The 26,512-nt window shown below is 53.1% G+C and overlaps 1 protein-coding gene across 4 annotated transcripts in view; it reads right to left on the bottom strand.

Annotated features, from left to right (window-relative positions):
- LOC102937636 (cullin-9) overlaps positions 1-26,512 on the bottom strand; it is an 85,727-nt gene that overhangs the window by 3,106 nt on the left and 56,109 nt on the right. For 3 of the 4 annotated variants that reach the window (XM_037896267.2, XM_037896266.2, XM_043544151.1), the window contains exons 35-41: positions 25,642-25,735; positions 25,366-25,440; positions 24,463-24,573; positions 20,706-20,823; positions 19,954-20,087; positions 19,671-19,762; positions 17,960-18,349 (exon numbers count right to left, since the gene is read on the bottom strand). In XM_037896267.2, the coding sequence (XP_037752195.1) occupies positions 18,133-18,349; positions 19,671-19,762; positions 19,954-20,087; positions 20,706-20,823; positions 24,463-24,573; positions 25,366-25,440; positions 25,642-25,735 (841 nt within the window). In that variant the 3' untranslated portion in view covers positions 17,960-18,132. Of the gene's footprint in view, positions 1-17,959; positions 18,350-19,670; positions 19,763-19,953; positions 20,088-20,705; positions 20,824-24,462; positions 24,574-25,365; positions 25,441-25,641; positions 25,736-26,512 lie in introns of those variants that run through there. The other variant, XM_037896268.2, reaches the window with a different exon arrangement.

A 26,512-nucleotide genomic window follows, 5' to 3' on the forward strand; every position in this document is an offset into this window, starting at 1 on the left:
GGTTGGAGTGCGGAGGGGGGTGAGGGCTCTGGATGGGGGTACAGGCTCTGGGGTGGGGCTAGGGATGAGGGGTTGGGGGTGCAGGAGGTTGCTTTGGAGGGTGGGAGGGGGATCAAGGCAGGGGTAGTGGCTTGGGTCATGGGAGAGTGTCAGGGGTGCAGGCTCCAGATGGCGCTTACCTCAAGCAGCTCCCGGAAGCAGCGGCATGTCCCCCCTACGGCTCCTATGCAGAGGCGTGGCCAGGTAGCTCTGCGTGCTGCCCTGTCCACAGGTGCCACCCCTGCAGCTCCCATTGGTCATGGCTCCTGGCCAATGGGAGCTGCGGAGCCCCTTGGCTGACCCTATACATAGGAGCTGGAGGGGAAACATGCTGTTGCTTCTGGGAGCCGCGCGGAGCCACAGCACGCGCAGAGCTGCGCAAGCCCCGGCCCCTGCTTCCCGGCAGGAGCTCGAGGGCTGGATTAAAACGTCTGAAGGGCTGGATGTGACCCCTGGGCCGTAGTTTGCCCACCCCTGGTCTAGGGGGTGGGATGGTCTGTTTGTGCTGCATTGGCACTCCTGAGGACTGTGCCCCTTGTAGTGACTTCTGTAGAGGAATTTCCTAGGGTGAGGCTGGGGAGTGATGATAACAGAGAATAATGGGATGTAATGAGACAAATGAAATGTAAAGAGATTCTCAGGTGCACACAGTTTGGACACAGACATCCCTTAGGGGAGGATTTATTAAACGGGATACTCAACAGCCTAGTAACGAGGAGAGAATAGAAGCTGACAAAGTACAGGCAGGAACTGAAGAGAAACAGTCAGATGAAAAGGAGTTCCATTCACAATTACGTCACATGAAGGCAGACAATTAAATATTGACACGTTTTATAAAAGTGCTTCTATACAAAATGCTAGAAGTCTAAATACTAAGAGGGGTGAACTAGAGTGCCTGGTATTAAATAAGGATATTGATATAATAGGAATCACAGAAACTTGGTGGAAAGAGGCTAATCCATGGGACACGGTATAAAATAAACAGGAAGGACAGAACAGGTCGTGCTGGCGGGGAAGTGGCGCTATATGTGAAAGAAAGCGTAGAGTCAAATACAATTTTTATTGCAAGTCACTCAAACAGACCCATAGAATCTTTATGGAGAGAAATTCCAGGCTTGGACAATAAGAGTAAAGCAGTAGGAATATACCATCAACCGTCCGACCAGGATAATGATGGTGACTGTGAAATGCTCAGTGAGATTAGAGCAACTACAAAAACAGAAAGCCCAGTAAACGATGGGAGATTTCAGCTATCCCCATATTGACTGGGAACATGCCACCTCAAGATGGGAGGCAGAGATAAAATTTCTAGATACTGTTAATGACTGTTCTTGGAGCAGCTAGTCATGGAACTGACAAGGGAAGAGGCCATTCTCAATTTAGTCCTACTGTGGAGCAGAGGCTGTTGTCCAGGAGGTGAATATAGCTGAACGGCTTGATAATAATGACCATAATAAAATTAAATTTAAAATCTCTGTGGGGAGAAAATACCACAGAAACCCACCACAACAGCATTTCAAAAAGGGGGATTACGCAAAAATGAGGAAGTGAGTTAAACTGAAATTAAAAAGAACAGTCAAAAGGGTGAAATGCCTGCAAGCTGCAGGGAAACTTTTTTTAAAACACCATAATAGAGGCACAAACTAAATGTATAGCCCCAAATAAAAACAACAGTAAGAGGACCAAAGAAATGTCACCATCGCTAAACAGAAGAGTAAAAGAAGTGGTTAGAGGCAAAAAGGAATCCTTCAAAAATTGGAAGTCAAATCCTACTGAGGAAAATAGAAAGGAGCATAAAGTCTGGCAAGCCAAATGTAAAAATATAAGCAGGTAGCCCAAAAAAGAATCTGAAGAGCTGCTAGCAAGAGACAGAAATGAAACAGCAAATATTTTTCAAGTACATCAGAAGCAGGAAGCCTGCCAGACAATCAGCAGAGCCACTGGACAATCCAGAGACTAAAGAAGCACTCAAAGAAGACAAGGCTGTTGCGGAGAAGCTAAATGAATTCTGCACATCAGTCTTCACGGCTGAGGCTGTGAGGGAGACTCCCACACTGAGCCATTATTTTTAGGTGACAAATCTGAGGAGCTGTCCCAGATTGAGGGGTCAGTAGAGGTGCTTTGGGAACAAATTGATAAATTTAACAGTAATAGGTCACCAAGACCAGGTGGGATTCACCCAAGAGTTCTGAAGGAACTCAAATGTGAAACTGCAAAACTACTAACTGGGATACTTAACCTATTGCTTAAATTACCCTCTGTACCAGATGGAGGGTAAGCTGATGTAAAGTCTATTTTTTGAAAAAGAGGCTCCAAAGGCAAATCTGGAAATTACAGGCTGGTAGGTCTAACTTCAGTGCCAGGCAAATAGGTTGAAACTATAGTTAAGAACAGAATTATCAGGAACATAGAGGAACACGATTTGTTGGGGAATAGTCAACACATCTTTTGTCAAGGGAAATCATGCCTCACCAGTCTAGTAGAATTCTTTGAGGGCTTCAACAATACAAGAGTGATCCAGTTGCTATAGCGTACTTAGACTTTCAGAAAGCCTTGGTTTGACAAGGTCTCACACCAAAGGTTCTTAAGCAAAGTCAGCAATCATGGGCTAAGAGGGAAGGTTCTCTTGTGGATCAGTAACTGGTTAAAAGACAGGAAACAAAGGGTAGGAATAAACGGTCAGTTTTCACAATGAAAAGAGGTAAATAATGGTCCCCCAAGGATCTGTACTGGACCTGTACTGTTAAACATATTATTAAATGATTTAGGAAAGGGGGTAAATAGTGAAGTGGCAAAGTTTGCAGACATTACAAAACTACTCAAGATAGTTAAATCCAAAGATGACTGCAAAGAGATCTCACAAAACTGGGTGACTGGGCAACAAAATGGCAGATTAAATTGAAAGTTGGTAAGTGCAAAGTAATGCTTCTTGGAAAACATAATCCCAACAACACATATAAAACGATGGGGTCTAAATTAGCTGTTACCACTCAAGAAAGAGATCTTGGAATCACTGTGGATAATGCTCTGAAAATATCCACTCAATGTGCAGCGGCCGTCAAAAAAGCAAACAGAATGTTAGGAACCATTAGGAAAGAGATAGATAAGAAGACAGAAAATATCATAATGTCTCTATATAAATCCATGGTATAAATCCTTTGACTTGCCAGACTTGAATATTATGTGCAGTTCTGGTCATCCCATCTCAGAAAATAATATTAGAATTGGAAAAGTTACAGAGAAGGGCTATTAAAAATGATGAGGGGGACGGAACAGCTTCTGTATGAGGAGAGATTAAAAAGAGTGGGGTCGTTCATTTTAGAAAAGAGCTAGAGAGGGGGATAGGAGAGAAGTCTATAAAATCAGGAAGGGAGTGGAGAAAGTGAATGGAGAAAGTGCTATTTATCCCTTCACGTAACACACGAACAAGGGGTCACCCAATGACGCTAATAGGCAGCAGGTTTAAAACAAATACAAGAATTAGATACGTTCCTGGAGGATAGGTCCATCAGTGGCTATTACCCAAGGTGGTCAGGGATGCAACCCCATGCTCTGTGTCTCCCTAAACCTCTGACTGCCAGAAGCTGGGACTGGACGATGGGATGGATCACTCGATAATTGCCCTGTTCTGTTCATTCCCTCTGAAGCATCTGGCATTGGCCACTATTGGAAGACAGGACACCGGGCTAGATGGATCTTTGGTCTGACCCAGCAGTTCGGATGTTCTCCTGTATTGCCATGAGAAAACGTGCCTGGCTAGCTCACAGGCTGCTCGGCAGAGCAAAGGCGTCTGCTATTAGTCACTCTGCCGCGGACCGTTTGCTGCTGCGCTATATCACTAAGCTCATACCAAAGCCCTGCCCTGCTGGGACGCAGATAACGCTCTTGGAATCCGAGCTGGCCTCCGCATGGGCCCCGTGATGTGAACGTGTCCTCGTAGATGGGCCAGAGGGATGGAAGAAATGGGAAAAGAAGTAGAAATAACCGGTTTGTAATGGATGCGCCGCTTCCCTTTCCCACTGCTGCGTCACCTCCCTCCTGGGCGGGGGTCCCTCAGATCCTGTGCCTCCTGACATGGGCTGCACGGGAAAGGGGTGGCTGCGGTGGGGGTGAGTCTGAGAAACACCACGATCTTTCGTGAGTAACTTAGTGTGCTGAGTCGCAGCCCCCTGACTTTGTGAGGCTTACTGGTACGTAGACGTCTCCCCCTTGTCTGTGTGTGCTGTACGGAAGTGACAGGGATTGTGCCCCTGCCAGAGGCTTTTGTGGAGGAAGGTGTTCTCCCCGTGGTTGGAGAGGAATTTCCTGGGGTGGGGCTGAGCCGTTATGACAACAGGGAATAATGGGTGTCCTGAGGAAAAGGAAATGGAAGGAGATTCTCAGGGGAAGGGGGGACAGGCTTTGTGTTTGGAAAATGGCGACATTCCTGTCCTGTCCTTTGCTCTACGTTACCAACAGGTTCTCTCAACTTTAGCCACATCTTAACGTCCCTTTGCTGTGGGCGTTTCATTGGTTTGTTTTTTTCAAATCAGTATTTCATCCCTGAACAGTACGCAAGTATCGCAAAGAGAATCTTACCAGGCGATATTTCTAATGACCCGAAGCCATGATATGAAACGTGCATTTTTAGCCTTTCTTCCTAGAGTCACTGGTACGTTCCTGCTGCTTTGCCCTACTGTGGAGCCGCACAAAGCAGACAGAGCGACTCGGCCAATGGAACTAGCTTTGCAACCGCCACACAAAATACACTGGAATCAGAGAGGTCCACAGCACGGCCGTGGCTGGCCCAGCTCAGCTGACTTGGGCTCGCAGGGCTTGGGCTGGGCGGCTAACAATTGCAGTGTGGACATTCGGGCTCCGGCTGAAGACAGGAGTGGCGGAAGTACCCTAAAAATGGACGGCCACAGGCACCCAGACCGTGGCCCTGCCCCATCAAGGCACCACTCCTGCGCCATCCCCTCCACCCAAGACCCCGCCCCGCTTCCTCCCCCAGGCCCTAGTCCCGCACCACCTCTCACAGGCGCTGACACCGTGGGTGCTCTGGGGCTGGAGCCCCCCCATCAGAACCTCCCCCCAGCGCCTTCTGCCCACCGGCTGGCCCTGCCAATCAGCGCCTCCCGCTCCGGTCTCCCGTCCACCCCAATCAGCTGTTTCGCGGCATGCAGGAGGCTCTGGGGGAGAGAGGGGAGGAGCGAGGATGCGATGCGCTCGGGGGAGGGGGGCAGAACAGGGCAGGAAGAGGCGGGGCAGGGGTGGAGCCTTGGGGGAAGGGGTGGAGTGGGGGTGGGGCCTGGGGCAGAGCCAGGGGGCGAGCACCCCCTGGCACATTGGAAAGTCAGTGCCTACGCTGCCTCTTCCCCCCAAGACCCTGCCCCCCTCCACACCTTCCCCCCATCGCTTGCCCTTAAGGCCAGTAAAAAGTGGGGGAGCCTTGGCCCCCTGGCCCTCCCTGTTCCAATACCTCTGGCTGAAGCCCAAGCTCTGGGACCTCCTGGGGTGGAGGGTCCCAAAGCTCAGGCTCCAGCTCGAGCCTGAACATCTACACAGCAATTTTACAGCCCCGCAGCCCAAGTCAGCTGAGCTAGGCCAGCCGTGGGGGCTTAAATGCAGAGGAGACATACCCCAAGTGCATCCCCCAGCTCCCTGTTCTCCTGCCTTCCAAACGGCCGCTGCCTCTTGCATCGCCCTGCATTCCCTCTGCACCTCCCTTCCCCACTTCCCGGAGCTGCAATACGAACGAATGGGACACTGAACGGGGCACCCTCCGCTCCTGCCCAGAGTCCAAACCAAGGACTGGAGCAGTGGGTCTTCCCGAGAGCGATACCCAACACCGTTCAGGAATGCAGCTGGTCCTCTATTCTCCCTTGGTGCAGTGAAAACAAAGGAGGACGGGTCACTTACTCCAACTCGGACAAGGTTTCTTTGGGAAGACTCTTCCAACTGCAGAAGAATGTTTGACAATATGTGCAGATAATCTTAGGAAGTAAGGTCCCAGCATGGGCATTACTAGACTCCGGGGCTGAGGTTTGCCTCATGACTAATGGACTCTTCCAAGAACTTAGCCAAACTGGCTATCCCTGTGCGATTGAGTTGGGAGAGAATGTTATAACCCTGTCTAACTGTGATAATAGTGTTATTAGACTTTTGGGATAGGCCTGCCTTACCCTAGACTTTGTGGGAACTAAGAGCAAACATCCGCTATATATCTATGAAAAACAAAGCAAAGGATTATTGGCATGGATTTAATCCTTAGATCTGGTGGAGCCATAGCTGCCATAGCTGTCATATGTTTCAGATCCTCTTCCTTATGCTGGAATTGCATTACATTCTCCAAAGCAGGGAAAGCGAAATGGGAATCCAGCCTTTTGAAAGATGTTCTGGGACAACATCAGCAACTGTTCTCAATGCTGAGCTATCTGCTCAAGAAACAAATCCAGGGCCCACGGAGAGTCATTCTTCTCACAGGATGAGACTGCCAGACACAAACCAGTTAAGTAAGGATGATGAGAGATGGAGGAGCCTGTTCTAACAGATATTCCTCAGGAAGAGAACAAGGCCAAGACTGACAGGACCATCGACTCCAGCATCATACCACCAGAAAATTGCCTCTCGACAGAGAAAACAGCATCCTCCTTCCCTCAAAGCCAGATAGGAACTACGCACTCCATTGAGAGCAATAGCAGCGCTGAACCTCCAGGCTCTCCAGAGCTACAAGCATGAGGATAACCCTGACAGATGCTACACCCACATTCCTTTCCTTGGAGAGGTTACTTAGAGATCTCACTAGAAGGGGATGAGCATACAGAGTATGTCTCTCTCCCTTCCTGTCCGATCCAGATACACACTCACTACACACCCCCACACTGGGGAGAAAGGCACCTGATCCCCTCAGAAGGGATGACACCTGGGGAAAACACTTGGTGCACCCTCCCTGAGACAACCGGAACTAATACTCGCTTAAGGAGATAGGGTTGGAGTGGATAGGAAAGAACCATATCCTGAATTCCAAGAACAAACCCAACTCCAAGTGGAGTACACGCCTACCCAAGGACATATCAGATCTAGCCCAGATATTCCAAGAATTTCACAATCTTTTCTCAAAAGACAGCCTTGAGTGTGGCTGCACTATGCTGCACATTGTAGAGGTTCTCACACGCCAGGTTGGCCATCAGTCCATGTTAGACAATACTGCATACCCTTAGCTGCCCATAAATCTATCCAAGAGATACTAGACTCTGTCTTAAAAAGAAGCATTATCCGGGAATATAACTCTACTTAGAGCTCCCCTGTCTGGCCTGGCCTGAAGCCTACAGGAAAATGGAGACTCCTTATCAATTACAGAAAATTGAACAAAGTAGTAACCCATCTAGGTGGCTGATAGTCTGCATAGACCAAAGCTTAGCCACAATATCCAGAACCAAGTGCTTCACAGTCCTAGATGTATCCAATGGCTTGTGGACCCTAGAAGTGGTACCCCATGAGCAGGACAAGCTGGTCTTCTCCTTAGGAGAAGACAATACACTTGGAACCAGCTGCCCTTTGGCTTCGCCAATTCTCCACGTGAGTTTAACATTTTCCTACACAGTAGTTCAAGCAACACTGAAGAAAGCCACCCTAGACATTTCAGTACTTGCCAACTACTGCCCAGTGTCAAACCTCCCATTCTTGAGCAAGCTCAGACAGAAGCTAGCCAAAGGCCACCTATGAGCTCATCGAACTGAAGCCAACATTCTAGACACAGCACAACCTGGATTCAGGGCAGGGCATGGAATCGAAACCACCTTAGTGGCGGTGATGGATGATCTCCTCCTCTCAAAGGAGAGAGGATAGCCTCCATTCTTATTCTCCTGGACTTGTCTGCGACACTCGACAATGCTGTCGATACTGCTGTCATGCCTGAGAGAGGTGGTAGGAGTCCAGGTTAATTTTCTAAAATGGCTTGAGTCCTTCCTGGAGGGACACACCCAATGAGTACTGATGGGAAACTGCACCTCCACCACAAGGTTCAATTCTCTCTCCCATCCTTTTCAACATCAACATGCAGCTGTATGCAGATGACACATGGCTCTACCTGTCTTTCACCACATACAACCACACCACTACCACCAAGATGGCCCGGTCCTTGGAGGTGTTAAGTTCAAGGATGAAGGACAGCTGGCTGAAGCTGATGCTAAGCAAGTCAGAGGCAATGATGGTGGGGAGAGGTATTTTGAAGAACTGCCTGTCTCCATTGGTTGAAGATACACATCCGCAATTGGTCAATTCAGTCTGTAGCTAGGAGCCCTTTTGGAGTCCTTGCCAAGGCTGAGCTCCCATGCAGCTGTGAGTAACTTTTTCTACTACCTCTGGTTGGCTAGAAGACTCTCCCCTGTCCTGGTGGACAAAGACCTGGCCTCATTTATTCATGCCATCATCTCCTCTCAGCTGGGCTACAGCCACATGACATACCTGGGCATGAAGCCTTCAGCACTCAGGCAACTCCAATGGGCGCAGAATGCTGCAGCCCATCACCCCAGCTACAGACTGCTGCGAACACATCTCACCTCTCCTCTGCTCTCGACGCTGGCTTCCCAGAGAATAGCAAGTCAAATACAAGGTCTCCGTCTTTATCTTCCAAAGCACGCCCTGGCCTGGGCCCAGGGTAGCTAGAAGACCATCGAATACTCAGGGATGAAGACCATGGTCGACAGCTCTGCCCGTCTGGCACAACGGAACTCTCAGCAAGAGGAGTGAAGTTCGTCTGTGCAGGGGACGGACCCTTCTCCGGGGCGGTCTGAGACTGTGGAATGAAGGCCCCCAAGAACGAAGGGCCAGCACAAACCCCACCACTGCCTGCTCCAAGTGCAAGGCACATTTATGTGACCTGCCTTCTCTAATGTAAGTGCAGAGCCGGTGTATTCATGTAACAAAATATCCACACGCTACCAAAACAAGTCACTCCACTGCACTTGCTTCTACCCCTGGACAGGAGAGGGGAGAACAGACAACCCGTGACGGACGTTGCCTCACGCACTGTTGGAAGGTGTTCAGATACTCCAGTGATGAGCACAGTATAAGAGCCTATATCAAATAGAATAATATTGATGGCCGTTTTTTGGTCCTGTCCTCAAAGAAGAGATTGATGGAGGGCCCATGGTCTGGTCACTGGACACATTTCACAGCCTTTTTTGCATTACCTGTCATTTCATCGTTTCCTTGTTTTTACCATAAACCATCTGCTTTTAAGACAAGCGACATTTGACTGGGGATGCTATTTCCTGGGGATATCGCGAACACGTTCCTCAGGGAGAACCTCAGCTCTGTCCTCAAGAAAACCAGGCTCATTCGGGGGGTAACGGCATGGCCACGCAGTTGGAGAGAAATGGGGCCTGCCGTTCTCCTCCCCAGACCGGTAATTCCTCTTTTCCCAAGCGCCCCCCTTGCGTCTGTCATGACTAAAGAGGTTGGCTCTGATATTTAGCACATGCCCATGATTCAGCTTCACAGCAGGCACTGACGATTTTTGAAGCGGCGTGACACACTAGATGCCGTGTGTATACACACTTGCTCATTAGAATTCGTCAAAGAGGATACGGGTTTCACAAATATGTTGCCAACATCGTGACTTGTCGTTTTTCAGCCAGCCCTGCAGTTTACACACCAGTAACAGCTACTGTTAGCAGCTTTGCCTGTTCGAACTTGCAGGTGCTGCCCTCTACAGGGCGCAAGGAGTTCAGACCCCCATGGGCTCTGCAATCCGTTTCACCCTCTCTTGGCGACGACGGGTAAAGGAAAGAGAGAGAAGGAGCAAGGGAAAAAGAGGGAAGCTCATGACACAGCCCCGCATGGATTTTAATTGTACGTTAAAACTGAGCCCAAGTTATGCAAGCCCCAAAGACCAGGAGAAACGCGCAGGGACTTATTTCCTTTAACAAAAACCAACAACTTTACAAGTGACTGACTGAATCTCGTTCCCACATAAAGAATGGAATAAAAAGCCAACAAAACCAAAGACGTCAGGTAGGGCCGGCATCCAGCTCCTCGGCTTGAGAGCACCTCCTCGCCTCCTGAATCTACCACACGTACGAAGGAACCCAATTCCAGCTCACCCTTAGGAGCACTCAACAGCGCAGGCCTAGCACTGCATTTCCGAAACAGGGACAGGCTGTGCTATGCGTTTGCCTGCCCTGGCTGGGCCACCTGAAAAGCCAGTACTACGCTCTTCAGCACTGGGAAGTGTTCACAACCACTTCTCCTAGAAAGCTTCTCCTTAATAGCAACACCACCATGCCGCTCTTCCAGCAGCTCATACGGCGTCCCTAGTGTTTCATCAACTCCAGTGCACGGTGTTGACTGTTGCTTTCAATTACAGTGACGTGTTAATAGGTCATTGTTTGCCAGCTAATGACTTCAGAGCTGATGACCAAGGCTATGTCTACACTACAGATTTTTGTCGACAAAAGTTAAGCTGCTCTCATTAAACTGCTGTTGCGTGTCCACACTACGCTCCTTGTGTCGGCAGAGCGCGTCCACACGAGCAGCTCTTGCATCGACCCAGAGAGCAGTGCATAGTGGGTAACTATCCCACTGTGCAACTGGCCACAGGGTGCTTTCGGAAGGGTCTGCAATGCCTCATGGGGCAGGTACAGCGTCACATGATGCAGGTTTCTCAATCGCATTGTTCCATGGGCGTCCTATTAGATTAGTCATGCCTGACCAACCTGATTGCCTTCTCTGATGAGATAACTGGCTCTGTGGATGTGGGGAAAGCAGTGGTCATGATATACCTTGACTTTAGCAAAGATTTAGATACAGTCTCCCACAGTATTCTTGCCAGCAAGTTAAAAAAGTATGGATTAGATGAATGGACTATGAGGTGGATAGAAAACTGGCTAGATCATCGGGCTCAACGGGTAGTGATCAACGGCTCGATGTCTAGTTGGCAGCTGGTAGCAAGCGGAGTGCCCCAGGGGTTGTCCTGGGGCCGGTTTTGTTCAACATCTTCATTAATGATCTGGATGATGGGACAGATTGCACCCTCAGCAAGTTTGTGGATGACACTAAGCTCAGGGGAGAGGGAGATATGCTGGAGGGTAGGGATAGGGTCCAGAGTGACCTAGACAAATGAGAGGATTGAGCTAAAAGAAATCTGATGAGGTTCAACAAGGACAAGTGCAGAGCCCTGCACTTAGGACGGAAGAATCCCATGCACCGCTACAGGCTGGGGACCGACTGGCTAAGCGGCAGTTCTGCAGAAAAGAACCTGGGGAATACAGTGGACGAGAAGCTGGATATGAGTCAGCGGTTTGCCCTTGTTGCCAAGAAGGCCAATGGCATATTGGGCTGTATTAGTAGGAGCATTGACAGCAGAACGAGGGAAGTGATTATTCCCCTCTATTCAGCATTGGTGAGGCCAGACCTGGAGTATTGCATCCACTTTTGGGCCCCCCACTACAGAAAGGATGTGGACAAATTGGAGAGAATCCAGTGGAGGGCAACAAAAATTATTAGGGGGCTGTGGCTCATGGCTGAAGAGGAGAGGCTGAAGGAACTGGGGCTATTTAGTCTGCAGAAGAGAAGAGTGAGGGGGGATTTGATAGCAGCCTTCAACTACCTGAAGGGGGGCTCCAAAGAGGATGGAGCTCAACTGTTCTCAGTGGTGGCAGATGACCGAACAAGGAGCAATGGTCTCAAGTGGCAGTGGGGGAGGTCTAGGTTGGATATTAGGAAACACTATTTCACTAGCAGGGTGGTGAAGCACTGGAATGGGTTAGCTGGGGAGGTGGTGGAATCTCCATCCTTAGAGGTTTTTAAGACCAGGCTTGACAAAGCCCTGGCTGGGATGATTTAGTTGGGGTTGGTCCTGCTTTGAGCAGGGGGTTGGACTAGATACCTCCTGAGGTCCCTTCCAACCCTAATCTTCTATGATTGCCAGCTGCTTTTCACCTGAAACATGGTGGGGGAGACACAGAAACGGGGGGGAGTGCGTCAGCACGCTGTCTCTTTACGTTCAGACAGCAGCTGGAGCAGTGTCTCCACACCCCCAGCAGCAGCCCACGCTGCCTGCCTGCCGGGAGAGCAGGACTCCGCATTAATGCTTCTGAGCTCTCTGCGCTGAGGACTGTCAAAGCTTCCGGGAGCTTTGAAAGGGGAGGGGAGAGCCGGGTTCAAAGCAGTGAGCAGAGCGGTCACGGGGGCATTGTGGGATACTGGGGGAGGCCAGGTACGTGGATAGAACAAACAGCAGCGGCTACACCGACGCTTTGTCGCTTTAACTTTGCTGCAAAAAGTTCTGCGCCTCTCCTCCGGGCGGTTTTGTCTGGCCACCAGAAGTAGCTTTCTAGCGTGTACAGCTCCCTGTTTTGTCGGCAAAAGGCAGCTTTTGCCAACAAAACGGCGTAACATAGACAAGGCCCAAATGTCTGCCGATAAGAGTTTGAATGCTGGAAGCCAAAGGATGGCAGGCAGCTGATAAACATCGTTGAGTTTCCCTGCCAGCCAGCTGTCTGCGGCGTGCCTGTGTCTCCTCGAAATTGCTATTTTGTCCTTGTAATTAATGAGCTGCTTCTGCACAAGTTACTTCCTTTCCATTTCAGAAATCTACCTCCCGGGGTGCCAGGATTTGTCTGCACAATTGTTCTACTACAAATCTGCCTCACCGGGTGTTGTCTGTTTGCCTCCTGCTTTACCTGGGTTTTTTTCGCTGCTGAGCCCTCGGTGGTTCTCTCGCCATTAAAACACCCCGTTATTTTACGTTCTGTAGAACAACTTCAGTATTTCTCAGCATCACTAGTCCAACCCCAGCACGACCTCCCAATGCCCAGGAAGAGGGAGGAGTAACTGGGGATCGATGGACCGAGAGGGGTGACAGAAGTCAGATGGAAATGCAATGGAAAATGCTGCCCATGCCAAGTGAAAGGGTAGACAGGTATCGCTTGACTGTGCCTATTGGGGATATAAGGAGTCAGGTCTGTACTCCTGGGGTACCACGGAAGTGGGGAGCTGCTCCAAGCAGCCATGAGTCAGAGCTCAATTCACCCAGCGGCTAGAATACCCCCCAGCCACCTGCAGACCTGGTGGTGGGGTGGGGTGCAGCAGCAGGCTATGCAGTTACCCTACAGCCCCCTACACCGGCCGCACACCGGGGCAGCTGGCCCATCAGCGGCCAGCCTGACCCAGGTTCCGGTCATCACACCGGCAGGCGGCGCCCGTTCCTGATGGGTAGGGCATGGTGCACACGCTGCAGCTGGTGTCAGAGGCAGCCGGCAGGATCCCACCGGGCTGTCCTGTCTCCTGGGACTAGCATCTTTCGGTTCCAGAGGAGCTAGGTCCCGAGGGGACACCAACAGGGAGTAGAAAGCTCTTCCAGGGCCACCACGGATAACACAGAGCTTCCCAGAGCCTCTGCGACGCTCGCAGGGCCCCGCAGTGGGGCAGCAGCAGGCCTGCAAAGAGCCAGGGCATCAGCCCATCTCTGAGAGGACCCCTCCTGCCGCCCGCCAGGCCCAACCCCAAGGTCCCCTCCGCCGCCTCCGTTCATAGAACCAGAGAAGATGAGGGCAGGAAGGGAGCTCGGGAGGCCATTTAGTCCAACCTCCTGCAGGGGTGGGTTCGGACCAGAAGTCTCATGGAAGAGAGGTGGGGAACGAGCAGGGAAAGTGGCAACCAAGCGGGGCAGCAAGGCCACTGGCCAGATACTTCCACCCTCGCCTTTACCCACAGCTGCCAAACTAACCCCTCCCCGGCCGCGTCTCTGCTCTCGGCCGGCCTGGCGCAAGGGGCAGAGTGCAGCCGCGTCCGCGCGGCAGGCCCGGGAGAACGCGCTCAGCCCTGGGCCGAGCCCCCCCAGGGGGACAGGAAACGCAGGCTGGCTCCTGGCGGTGAACACGCAGGTAGGCCGAGTGCAGGAGCCCACAGTGACGGGGAGGCGGGTCCAGCCCTCCATCTGCAGGAGGCCTGGGGTTTCTAGGGGGCACAGAGCCGCCTCTCTCCCATGCAGAGCTAATGGGGCCGTTGGGTTTGGGGACCAGCCTGCGCTGCACGGTGGCTGATCATTCCCAAAGCCAGCACGGCTTCAGCTTCCTAGCGGAGGGCCAGCGCCACCATCCCTGGGAAGGGGAGCAGCCCAGGTGAGTGACCCCCACTCGCCCAGCGGTGCAGGGCCAGGCTCCCTGGAGAGAACAGTCCCGTGTGCCTACAGGGCTGCTCAGGGGTTCACCTGAGTCAAGTGCAGTGTCCCATGTCCCCCCCTGCTCTATGACAGCACCAGGCTGGAGGCCCCCGTCCCTCCCAACTGGCTGGACACCATCAGCTGCAGATTCTCCCATCATGGCTACGCCAACGCCTGGGACATCTGGAGTGACGGGTTCCCTCACTCAGGGGGCCTAAAAGCCTCAGGGCCATGCCCAGCAACTCAGAGCTTATCCTGGCCTAGAGGAATACGTCCCAGCCCATGCCCCCCAGTCCCATGTGACCTAGTATGGGTGGTGGTGTCATACCAGACTTCCTGTCTCTCCCCCCCACCCCGCCCCGCCCCCATTAACCCCCTAGCTTTTCCAGGGGGCTCAGCCTGCTCCACCACAGACTGCAAGGCCGGCCCTTCCCTCTCAACCCAGCCCAGGGCCATTTAGAATGATTTCTTGTTCTTCCTTGTGTTTGCTCAATAAACTTGCAACCTCAGAACGAATGTTTTTGGGTGTTTGCCAAGAAACCAAGTAAGCTGGGGGTTCTGTAGAACCCCCCCCACCCCCCCTTTTGTATGCCTGTTTTAACGTTGTCTGTGGTGTCAACGTAGCCGTGTTGGTCCCAGGATCTCAGAGCAAGACGGTGAGGGAGGGTTTATTGCACTAACTTGTGGTGGGGAGACATGCAGATCCCTTCTCTGAACGTCTTCGTTCATATTCCCTCACCCACCTCGGCTCTGTTTTAATGGTGGACAGCGAAAACACTTCACACGCCTTTCACGCGTTGGCTCTTAAGCTCAATACAACAGGAATGGCTGTTGCTCATGAGAGAGTGGGGCTGTGCTGGGGAACCGGGAGGGAAAGGTTAGACAACCTGCCCGTACTCAGCGGTGTCTTCCCAGCCCATCCATTAAACGCTCCAAACCTAGCTCAGAACTAACGAGTTCTTCTCCTTTCATATCAGCAATCCCTGCCCTGCTCAGAGCCGGCCCCCGGCCCCATTCACAAGTTCCTTACCGGTGCTCTGCTTCACCTGCCCTGCCGCTCACTACAGCCTAGGGAGGGATGTCTTAGGGTTCGCGTCACACGGGGGGCAAAATCGGGGAGGGGGCTACCATTCTGCAGTGCCGGCTTTGCCGGGGTTTATGGTGTTTGGTTACAGGGCGCGCCCGCTTGCTGGCCGGGTCAGTTTCAGAAGGGCACAAGGCACCACAGCTAACTGGAACAAAGATTTTTGTTGACGGTTTGGGGGGTTTTTTTAGGCCCTGACATGTCAGAGGAGCATGTGCCAACAGGTCATAAACGGAGGCACAGGGCGAAGGAGCGGGAGCTTCAGGAAAAATCAACAAGCACACCCCAGTTTTCAAAGCCAGCTTGCGTCTGGCTGCCTGCGAACCAGAATGCCTTTGCAACGCACCTGCTGCCGGGGCTGACGCGCTCTGCCCCGGCCCCTGCCGCAGGCACCGCACTTTTGAAACTAGCCAGACTCTGCCCGTGCACCTCAGAGCGCGCCAAACATCCACCTGGAAGAGAAATTGCCATGGCCTTGACCGAGGGCGGGGCGCCTTCTGCCCCAGTCAGCCCGGCCGTGGCCCATGGAGGCCCGTGCTGCTTACAGAGGTGAGGGAGGACAGGCCTGTGCTTAAAACACTGCAGCTGCCGTAGCGCTTCAGTGACCTTACTAACGAGAGCTCCTCCCATCGGTGTAATTAATCCAGCTATCCCGCCCGGCGACACACCACTGTCTACACCAGGGGCTAGGCCAGTTTAACTGCGTTGCTCCGGGGGGTGGATTTTTCACACCCGAGTGAGGTCGTTATTCTGAAGTACGTCGTGTCGAGCTGGCGGAGACAGACGCACGCAAGCTCGCGCATTGCTGGGACACAAGGCTGTATCCACACTAGCCTCGTTCCCAGGCAGCCACCTCTCTCAGGTGCGCGCCAGCAGCTGCATTGGCCCAGCTGGAGCAGAGAGACGCCCAGCTCTGGGAGTACACTTCCTGCAGGGAACACTGGCCCTTCCTCCGGGGTCTCCGCACAATCCACACACCCTAGCTGCTGCCCCTCCCCGGCGGCCCGGCCAAGCCAGCTTTCGCAAAGCTGCCCCACGCGTGAGAGTGAAGGGGCAGGAGGATCGCGCACACGCTCTATCTGGCGCTCGGACAGAAACACCCGCCCAAGACAGGATGGGCAGGGCCAGTGTTCACAGCCAGGAGTGGAAAGCTTGAGCCACACCCAGAGAGAGGGGAGAAAGAGGCTGTAGGACGCCAGGGTCCCCCGGGGTCTCTGTTCCCAGAATGACCCTGAATGCAGAGCAGAGGGTGGGCCCACCGCCCGCTGGCACTGACTGCTCTAACCAGCACAGGCCCCTGGCCCTGCAGGTAAGAGGTGGACCCAAATCAGTGGCTGAGGGAGACGGAGGAGTGCAGCGGGATCGCTAGAGCGCAAGCCAAAGGAACATCTAGAGCGAGCTGGTGATTACATGGGCCAAGGGGCAGATTCCCGCTGAGAAGTCGTTTCTTTCCCACACAGGCCGGGACAGGGTGGAGATTCTTTGCCGTATCCTGACAAGTTCCCAGCTACTGCCCGGCTGGACAGAGGCCGGCTCTGACTCTATGGCTCAGAGCACGCAGCATGGTCCAGAGCCTGGAGAAAAGACAGTCAGGAGATGGCTTTTCTCCTCATTCCACCACTAACCCCCTGGATGACCGTGGCCCAGCCACTGCCTCTCCATAAAACGGGGCACCTTCGTGAAGAAACAGGGCCACGTCAGGTTGTTCTGCCTGACGGGCCGGGCTCTTCTGCGGATCCCCCGCCCAGCCCCACAGGAGGACACGGAGGCCATTGCTAGAAGAAAATCCGTTTATTTCATAAACGGAAGTTGTATCTGTAGGGTTTTTCTTTTCCAGAAAGATAAAGCATAATCTGTGAACAATGACAGCTTCTGCACATATATATATATTTATACTATCTATATGGCCCGGCAAGTTGCCTGCTTCCCGCAGGACCCCCCTTCAAGCCAGAGAAGGCCACAGCTCCACTGGCAAACGAGCAAAAATGCAGTTACAGCCAACGTGCCCCTCCAGGCCCGGAACACGCCCAGCCCCCAGGCAGCTCCAGGGGGGCACTTTGGCTCCAGTTTGGACACTCAGTTTGAGAACCGTCCCCACACCCCGCTGCTGCCATGCGCACTGCCCTGCCAGGCCTGCCACCGTTCTGGAAGATGCAGTGCAGCGGATGGGAGCAGCCCCGCACTCTAAAATTCTCACTCACCGAGTGTGACAGGGAGTTCACCCAGGGCCAGAGGCAGGGGGACAGGCCCTGGCAGACACATTACTTCCAGAGGCACTGCTGGCACCAGGAGTCTGCGTGTGGGATCCGCCCCCCTTCCCCCAGGCTGGGAGATGCTATTTCCGGGCGCGCTGGGCTGAGATGGCAGGAGCCAGGCAGGTGGGAACACACTGTTACAGGGGAAGGGATGGGGCGGTGGACAAAGCACATCCCTTCACACAGCCGACTGGGTCTGTCCACCCTCCCCAGGGGCCAGGTCTTCAAGGAACAGCTGCCCCGATTGCAGGCTGCCAGCTGCTGCTCTGCTGAGATCCACCGGGGCCTGCCGTATGCCTTGAGGGTAAGCGCTGGAAAAGGAGCAGCGGTAACAGGTCGTCCCCTCTTGCCAGGGCTGGTAAGGGCATTGTGGGACCTGGGCCCAGGGACCGTGGCCAAGGAAGTTCAACTGAGTCATAGAGCAACCAGCCCTAAAAGGAAACTTCCCTTTATTGGAAACTAACGAACAGCCCCAGCTGGTGTCTGGGGGGCCCCGACCATGGCTGGGGCAGAGCAGGGCGTGGTGGTGTGTCAGAGCTGGCTGGCAGAGGAGAGGTGGTGTCACGTTAGGCTCTAAGATGGGCTCAGAGGCACGGGGGCCACCTCTAGTCATAAGCTTCATCCTCGTCATCAAAGAAGAAGGAATCACGCTCTAGATTCTCCGATTCGTCGTCATAGGAAAAGTTGTCATCATCAAGGTCTTCATCATCGTACTCCTCCTGCCACTCCGGGACATACTCCTCATCTTCCTCCTCCTCCTCCTCCTCCTCTTTGGCCCCCTCGTCTGTGTCAGGGGAGTCGGATGCCCCATCAAACTTCAGCCTGCATAGAAGCAACGAAGAGAGTCGGCGCACGTCAAGCGTTTCCTGCCCGAGCCGAGCCTCAGGCAGGCGGGCAGGTCTGCGATGCAGAACTGAGCTCAGAGATGGGCCTGACGACCGTCCCCTCCACCCGCACTCATGGGCCATCAGGGGCGTTGTCTGGCTCCCCAGCCACGGCCATAGCAGTGACCCCGGCCCGCAGTCACAGACTGCAGCATCCCCTAGGAGTCAGGTGATCAGGGCCCTCTGCATCAGCACAGCGCAGGCTGCTCCCGGGACAGCCTATCTCCTGCCAGGCCAATCACAAAGTCTGACACACCAGCTCTGGCAATGCCTAGAGCCAGGTCTCTGGAAAGAATTCAAGATCCTGCCCTTGGAGAGTGGGGAGACCTGCTCTGGTTCCCTTTCACTGAGCCCACAGATCCACCCGCCTGGGTTCCTAGGCCCACAGCAACGAGCAGACTGGATCAGACCTGGGTGCCAGTTTCCTGTCTCTGACATTGGGGCCAGCAGCCGGTGCTCCAGGGAAAAGGGGTAAAAACCTGGCAGTAGGCAGGGGTGAGAACTGGCCCCCTGCATCTGGTGATCTCCTGATCCCTCCTGGTTAGAGACTGTCCAGCCCTGAGCAGGAGCTTTGCTATCCCTTCCAAACGTCGCTACCATCAACTACGATAGCTCTCCTCTTGCTGGCCAGAAAACGTGGCCATTCCCCTGCTGACTCCTGCTACATTTCTGGCCTCAGACAGCCGGTGACAGCAAGTCTGCAGCGTGATCACGTCTGACAGAGGCTTTCCTTTCACCCACGTTGATGGGTTTGAATTTCCCTTGCTCTCAAGCTAGGAGACAGGGAGAACCAAAGTGCCTCAGCTGCTTTCCCTGCCCATCTTCACTTCACAGACTTTTACCGCCTGCCCTTTGGTCTCGTCTCTAAAGTGAACAGGCCCAGGCTTCTCAGTCCGTCTTCACAGGAGAGCTTTGCAGGCCCCTGGCCGTTCTCGTCGCCCTCCTCTGCCCCCCTCTAGTTCTGCACGATCCTGGGAGAGATGGGGTGGCCAGCACTACATGCAGGCTCCAGGGGAGGCTACCTCCGGGATTTCTCTAGTGGCATTACCATCTATTGTGTTATTCTCCTTTCCATTCTTTACTGGTTGCTTTGATTACAGCTGCGCACTGAACGGAGGTGCACTGCCCTGCCTGCCGGGGTGCCTGGTTCCTCTCCCGTGGCGACAGTGTACACTTCAGTGAGCACAGTCGGAAACGCTAGCATCCTGCTCCTTCCCCACCCCCCCCACCCCAGCGTCCCCCCCAGGAAGGAAACTCACTCTTTGTAAGGCGGGGCTGCATTAGGCACATTTGACAACTTCATCTCCCTCTGGTCGGAGCCTGGCCGGGCCTGGAAGCCGACGCGGAAATCCTGCCAGGACAGAAGAGCAGTCAGAACAAGAGACGGAGCTGGGGCACTTGGACAAGGCTTCACCCCCTGCATGCCCCTTTCCCTCCCCCACTCACACTCCCTGGCACAGCCTAGGGGACAAAGTCTGCCCTTCCCTCCCATTCCACCCACACGCCCCTCAGCTGAAAGGGCGAGGCTCCTGCAGCTGGTACCTGAGTGGAGTGCTGCAGGATGGCGAGGAGCCGCTCCTGGATCCTGCGCACCAGCTCCAGGCCAGTGTTAAAGTGCTCGGCTTTGAGCAGCCGAATGGAGGAGGCCAGGTCTTGACACTGCAGCAGAGTCTCCTCTGGAACACACGAGAGGCAGCATTACACAGCGTCCCTACGCAGGGACCCGTCACCAGAAGCGAGAGCGGCTGCCGGCCAAGTGAACGGGTCCATCCCCCCAGGCCGCAGTCACAGCGCACTCGCTAGGTGGCCTGCTCGCAGCAGCCTTCCTTTCGGCAGGGCTGGGGAGGAGGGAGTGATGGAGACTCCCTCGTGCTCTGCCTTGGCTTGCCAACAGCCAGATCAGGTTCCCAGGTTCCAAGGCCAGAAGGAACCACTGTGATGGAGTCAGACCTCCTGTATAGCACAGGGCACAGAACTTCCCTGCACAAACTCCCGTTTGAACTAGAGCAGCAAACTTAGAAACCCACCCAACCACGGGTTAAAGATTAGCACAGATGGAAAATCCAGGACAACCCTCAGTAAATTGTCCCAGTGGTTAATTACCCTCCCTGTTAAAAAGCTGCATCTGATTCCTTTGGACTGGATCCAGTCAGATAAGCTAAGCAGAACCAGCCCAGAGCAGCTCCTGGATGGGACACCTCCAACCCAATCCTAGGACAGAGCTAAGGAGTCGGTGGGCATGCTTCCCTCACTGCCCAGCCGCCCACCCCCAGGCAGCAGTGCCATCCCCTCACCCAGGAGGATCTGCAGAGCATTGGTATGTAGCTCCAGGTTCTCAGTCTGCTGCTCCATGACATCCATCTTCTCGGTGTCCTGGTTGTAGTAGCTGTAGACGGCGGAGTAAGCCAGCACCTGGAACAGCACAGAGCCTGCTGTCGGCGCCCAGGGCCAGCACGGACGGAACAGCCGGGGGCTCTAAGCTGGAAGTTCATTTCTGACTTCACCTGGCACTAACGGGAACACCCTGACCCACCAACTGCTGCAGTGCGCTGGGTGGGCTTTGGCAGTCCCAGCTCTGACCCGGGGGTAACCATCCAACGTCAAAGTGCGGACAGCATGTGAACTGGCCCCACAGGGTGAGCAAACAGCAGTCAGGGTTGGCACAAACGGCGCTGAGCAAGGCAAGCGTATAGGCTCGCAGGGACGCCCAAACTAGACGTGAGCACAGTCACGAGATTCACGGACGCGCCGAGTTAAATCAAGGCAGGAACTAGCTGAGGTGGGAGTGTAAGAAAACGCAGCCTAGCAGCAGATGGGAGAGGGCAAGTGGGGCTTTGTGGGGTTCCACAGCATCTCAGCACAAACACGTTCCCACAGGCATTCCCTATCGCAAACGCCTCTTGCAGGTTCCACAGACGTCCACAGGAGAACCCGATCAGTGGTCCCCCTTAAGCACTGAGGCCAGGAGAGCTCCATGTGTGTGACTCGCAGAAGCTGGTTTCTATGGTGGTTGCACATGCTACAGCGACAACAGAGGGACAGGAACTGGGAATGGAACAGAATGATAGAAGGGCTTGAACGGCACCTGAAACATCAGACCCCCAGGTAGCCAAGCCAGATGGAGAGCAACAGCAGCATGAGCCCTCAGATTCACACCCAGCTCACAACATCTAAGCCCAGTTCCTGAACGGCAGACACTCTCTCCTCTCTGACGGGACATGGCTGCATGTGCCATCGAGACAGTGAGCTGCAGAGCTCCAAACTCTGGACCTGTCTAGCTAAGAATAGCAGGATCTCTGTAGAACTCCTCCGTCCACAGAGGACGCTGGATCAAAGCAGTAGCTCTTGCAGGGAGTTTATGGTTTACTAGGAGTGATGGAAAGTGTCCATGTCAGGCAGCCAAGTTTCCAATCCACTCTCTCCAGCATTAGACTGCCCTTTGTGACTTTTAGGTGTGAAAGTTGTGGGCATTTCCCAGGCCCAGGGAGCACTGCCCAGATGCCGGCTCTGTTCAGCCAGTCTCAGGGGTACATTCCTTTCCCCTTGGTTCACTGACCAATGAAATGACTATCAAAAATACAGTCATAGATTGAGACGCGTTTCCAATCACTGACCAGGAGACGGGGCCAGAAGGAGCCATTCTTGGATTGTTATGCATAGATAACAAATGACAGCATGAAGCAGAGTTCATTATACTCAAGGGCGCTGTTAAGGCCCCGAGAGAAGAACTGAAGACAGGCACACTAGCAGGGAGAGGAAGAACAGGACCATTAATGGCAAATACACTCAGCTGCCATTTACACATGACAGACAAGACAAGACAAGTTTGGACAATGTGATGCTACCCAAGGGCTCAGGTGCCAAGCAAAACCCCTGGGTAAATTGCCTTCTCTATCAGGAAAGCATGAATGCAGACATGTTAGCCTGTTTAGACCTGCGGGAAATAGCTAACACAGCTAACCAACCACTGAAATATTTCTGAAAAACCATGCAGAATGTGGGTGGCACCAGGCAAGTGCAGAAAACAAAGGAGGTACCAACTTTTAGAGCAGGAACGGAATAAAAAAGAAGAGAAGCACAGAAAGAGCTGCCACAGGGCCCGTTACCTTTCCTGAGAGCTCAGAGCAGAGATGCACAGAGATGTTCTTTACTCCTGGGGGAATTCTGTGCTACTGTGCGCATGCATAATTAATGAGCCCCACATAGTTTTCATTTTTTGTGCAGAAAAAAGCTTCTGCCAAAATGTTGTTGCAGTTCTGGGGCAGGGACTGAATGGGAGTGGAGGTGCAGGGCCACATGGTGACGGGGAACGGGGTACAGAGCTACATGGGGACAGGGGGTGGCTGGATGGGGGCACAGACACCCCTGGGGACGGGGGGAGTGGGTGCCTGAGTGGGGGTGGAGGGACACATGTGGACAGGGGTACAAGGGCAGATGTGCAAGACTGAATGGGAGAGGCTTGGGTTCAGCCAGGGTCTGCATGGGGGAAGCTCCCTAACAATCCCTCCCTGCCCTCCCACCAAAAAAACCTGTTCCATACTTTTCCCACCTATACCCAACAACCCTCCAAGTTCACACCTAGGCTATTTCCCAGAAATTTGCTTCCCTCTCCCTTAGAAACTCCGTTACCCCTGACTCCCCCAAGCTTCTGAGGGGTGTGGGAAATATGATTCTATATTGTAGTTTAAATGAATTATTACTCAGAGTTCTGTATTAACATGCCTAGTAAGGAATCTATTTGTCAGAAAACATTTCCTGAATCTTTTTTGTTGTCTGTAGTGTTACGGACATACTTGCTGACAGGTATTTTGAAATAAATGACCAAAAATAATTGAAACTGGTGAAATTATATTGTGTTATAAAAATGCATAATTTTGCATAATTTTAAAATATTGTGCGCAGAATGTTAAATTTTTTTTGGTGCAGAATTCCCCCAGGAGTAGTTCTTGTGACACATAGGCAGCAGACCAGGATTGTGACACTTCCCAGATTGCTATAGGGTGAGCAGTGCTGGCACCGAGAGCTTTTACAATCAGCTGCCTCTGGTCTCAGGTGCACGGTGCACCCAGAAGTTACTCCCCCAACGAGAGAGTTCTCTGTATGAGACATCGCAGCTTGCCTCTAGGGAAAGTATCCAAAACCCAGGCACTCCATGGAAGGGAGAAACCTGGAAAGCAGGAATAGCCGAGAAACACCCACAGGTGATGGAGGAAAGCTAATCACATACAGCTTTGCAGCAAGACGGGGCATCATGTCATGGAGCAGGGAAGTAAGAGTCCACTTCTGGAATGCTGCATTTTTCTGGGCACATTACCTACCTACAGGAACCAGCGGGAGGCAGTGCAGAAAGAGTCACAGAAATTATCTGGGGGCTAGAGGGATTGCACGGCAAAATTCAAAGGGCTCCATATGTCTGGCATAGTTGATGCCTAACCTGAGAACATGGCACCAGTCCCCAGGTATGGGAGAGGTGGATACCAAGGAGGGAGTTGATTTAGGAATTCTGAGGTAGAAAGAAGCAAGGAGAATTACAGACTGAACATCAGGAGACACGACCTGACAGTGAGGCATGTTAGCCTCTAGAAAGGTCTCCCAAGGGAGGTTGGGGAAGTCGTTTGGGACATTTCAAAGTGGACAGGGGTGAAGGCTATTAGGTACACCCCTGCACTGACACCAGGGCATGGACGAGGTCATTTAATAGGATTTTTCCCCTCTCCAGTGTCTATGGCTCAATGACAGGTCAGCCTGGGGAGGTAGCATGGTCTAGTGGTTAGGACACCAACCAGGACTCGGGAGACCTGGATTCTAGTCCTGACCCTGCTGCGTGACCCTGGACCAATCACTCCCCTCTCTGTGCCTCCGTTCCCCCTCCAAGCCTGTGTCCATCTTAGCTATTTGGCCTGCAAGCTCTTTAGGGCATGGACCGTCTCTTAGTACATGCTTGTATGGTGCCCAGCACCATGGGGCCCCCATCGGCTGGGGTCGCTGAGCACTGCTGTAATACCCTGAAATAAAGCCAATCAATCAGTCTCCGGCTCCTCACGCACTTACCTTCCGCGCCTGTTCCAGGACTTTGCAGGCATCCACAACAAAGGTCAAGGTCCGAATCTGCGGCACCTCGCTGATGGCAGAAACTCTGTTTCTCAGGTTCATAGCAAATTCCTACAACCACCAAGAGCAAAGTCATCTCCCAGCTTCCCCCTCCACCGGCTTCCAGATCATTCCCCCAGCCAGAAGGGCTCAACCTCCCCTCCTCTTCTCTACGAAGAGCTCCCCGTGCCTCGTCCCTCTGCTACGATCACACCACCAGTCCAGCTATTCTATTTGGTGAGCTGGGCTGAGCAAACCTGAGTCTGCTTGTGACCGATTGTGCCTTGCTGAGACCGAGGTGCCTCCAGTGACACCACCCGTCTCCATCTCAGCTGCTGTGATGGAATCTGCACGTAGAATTGCTGGGGAATTTCCACCTGGGAAAATTGACTTCCACCCCTCACAGCTGGTAAAGTCTAATGAAGAGCTAATGCCCCATGAGCTTATACATTGTTCCATGGCAGGCAGCTACCAGGCTGATCCTGTCCTTTTTCTTGGCAAGGTCTTTGAGGAGCAGTGGCAGCAAAGTTCCAGCAGCTTCTATCCCCTACCAGTGGCCTGCACAGAAGTCTACAAGTCCTTATTGCACGGGACTTGTTCTCTGCCACCCCACCAGCCTCATTCCCATGCTCACTGTGTGAAATCCAAAAACCAGGCTCCCAATCAGAGTCGGCAGAGAGGAGGAGCATACTGCGAGAGAATTTTATCGCACACCACGGGGCAGGGTGACATGCTCAACTCCACCACACAGATCTGCAGCCCAGTCCTCAACTGCAGTCCCACTGGATTCTGAATCGCTTGCCATGGGTGCCTGGGATTAGGAGGCAGGGCCTGTGCCCGGAGTGTGGCAGGAAGAGCCCTTACCCTTGCTTGATGATGGAAAGTGCACCTCTCATTGTAGTCCTGGAAACGCTTCTCCTGCCGAGCTGCTTTGCTCACCTGCAAGGAAAGGCAGCAGTTACCCGGAGATCTCCCCAAGGGGGTCAACACAAGAGGGCCAGAACATGCATGGCCCACAACCACCAAATGCCACAGCCCAGCTCCGCACCAAGGCCTAGCACGAGAGGAGATCCCCAGAGTCCCGAAGTTTGTCCTCACCCCAAGGAGTATCCAAACTGCCCACATGCAGCAAACACTCACCATGGCAGAGCAATTGTAATAATCCTTGTGCGTTGGCTTCCAGGGCTTGAGACAACGCCAGCAAAATCCGTGGTTGCATTTGGCACAGGTCATACTGCACAGGAAGAAGAGGTAAGGGGAGCTGGAGTTGGCCTGATGCAAGGTGCAGTAGCAAACAGTCCCAATCCCTGCAGACACCCGCCCGGTCCCTGGGTATTGGAATGTGGCTGCAGTGCTGGCGTATGGGGGTGGCTGAGTCTCACGTGCTCAGCTCTGCACGCTTCCCTCACACACAAACCACTATTATTTTTATTCTATCACGGTTGTTCAGAAGCCCCAAACAAGATCAGGGAACCCAGGGTGCTGTACAAAAATAGAGACAGAACCTATCCCAAAGAGTTTACAGTTTAGACTGAAGCGAAAGAGTGTAACAAATAAGCGCGTGCAGTGAAGGGGAAGGAGGACAAGGAATTGGAAGATTTCTTTATGATAATCTCCTTTCTGCTAGCCGCCTCTCTCACAACTCTGCGACACTTAGGCTGCTCCTCTCCGCGCTGCTATTCACAGAGGCAGTCCAAAGTGGCAGCCTCACAAGCACTGGCCACCCCCCTGCTCTTGCTTGCTGCCAAATGACTCATTCCAAAGCTGTACAGAACTTGTAGAAAGAGATCCGCAACTTCCAGGGAGCACAGCAGCTCTGGAGAACCAGCATATGGCCTGCATCGTACTGATCCAGCACAAAGAAAATACCTGACCCTTTGGCATAACGCCATCCTGGATGGGTGGAACTGTCGGAGACGCTGCCAGCAGAAAGGATGTTATCAGTAAAAAAAAAAAAAAAAAAAAATTAAAAAATCTTCCATTCTGCAGCCCAGCATCTCCCACAATTCTG

This window comes from Chelonia mydas, chromosome 3 (assembly GCF_015237465.2).
Source record: "Chelonia mydas isolate rCheMyd1 chromosome 3, rCheMyd1.pri.v2, whole genome shotgun sequence".
Classification (NCBI taxonomy): domain Eukaryota; kingdom Metazoa; phylum Chordata; order Testudines; family Cheloniidae; genus Chelonia; species Chelonia mydas.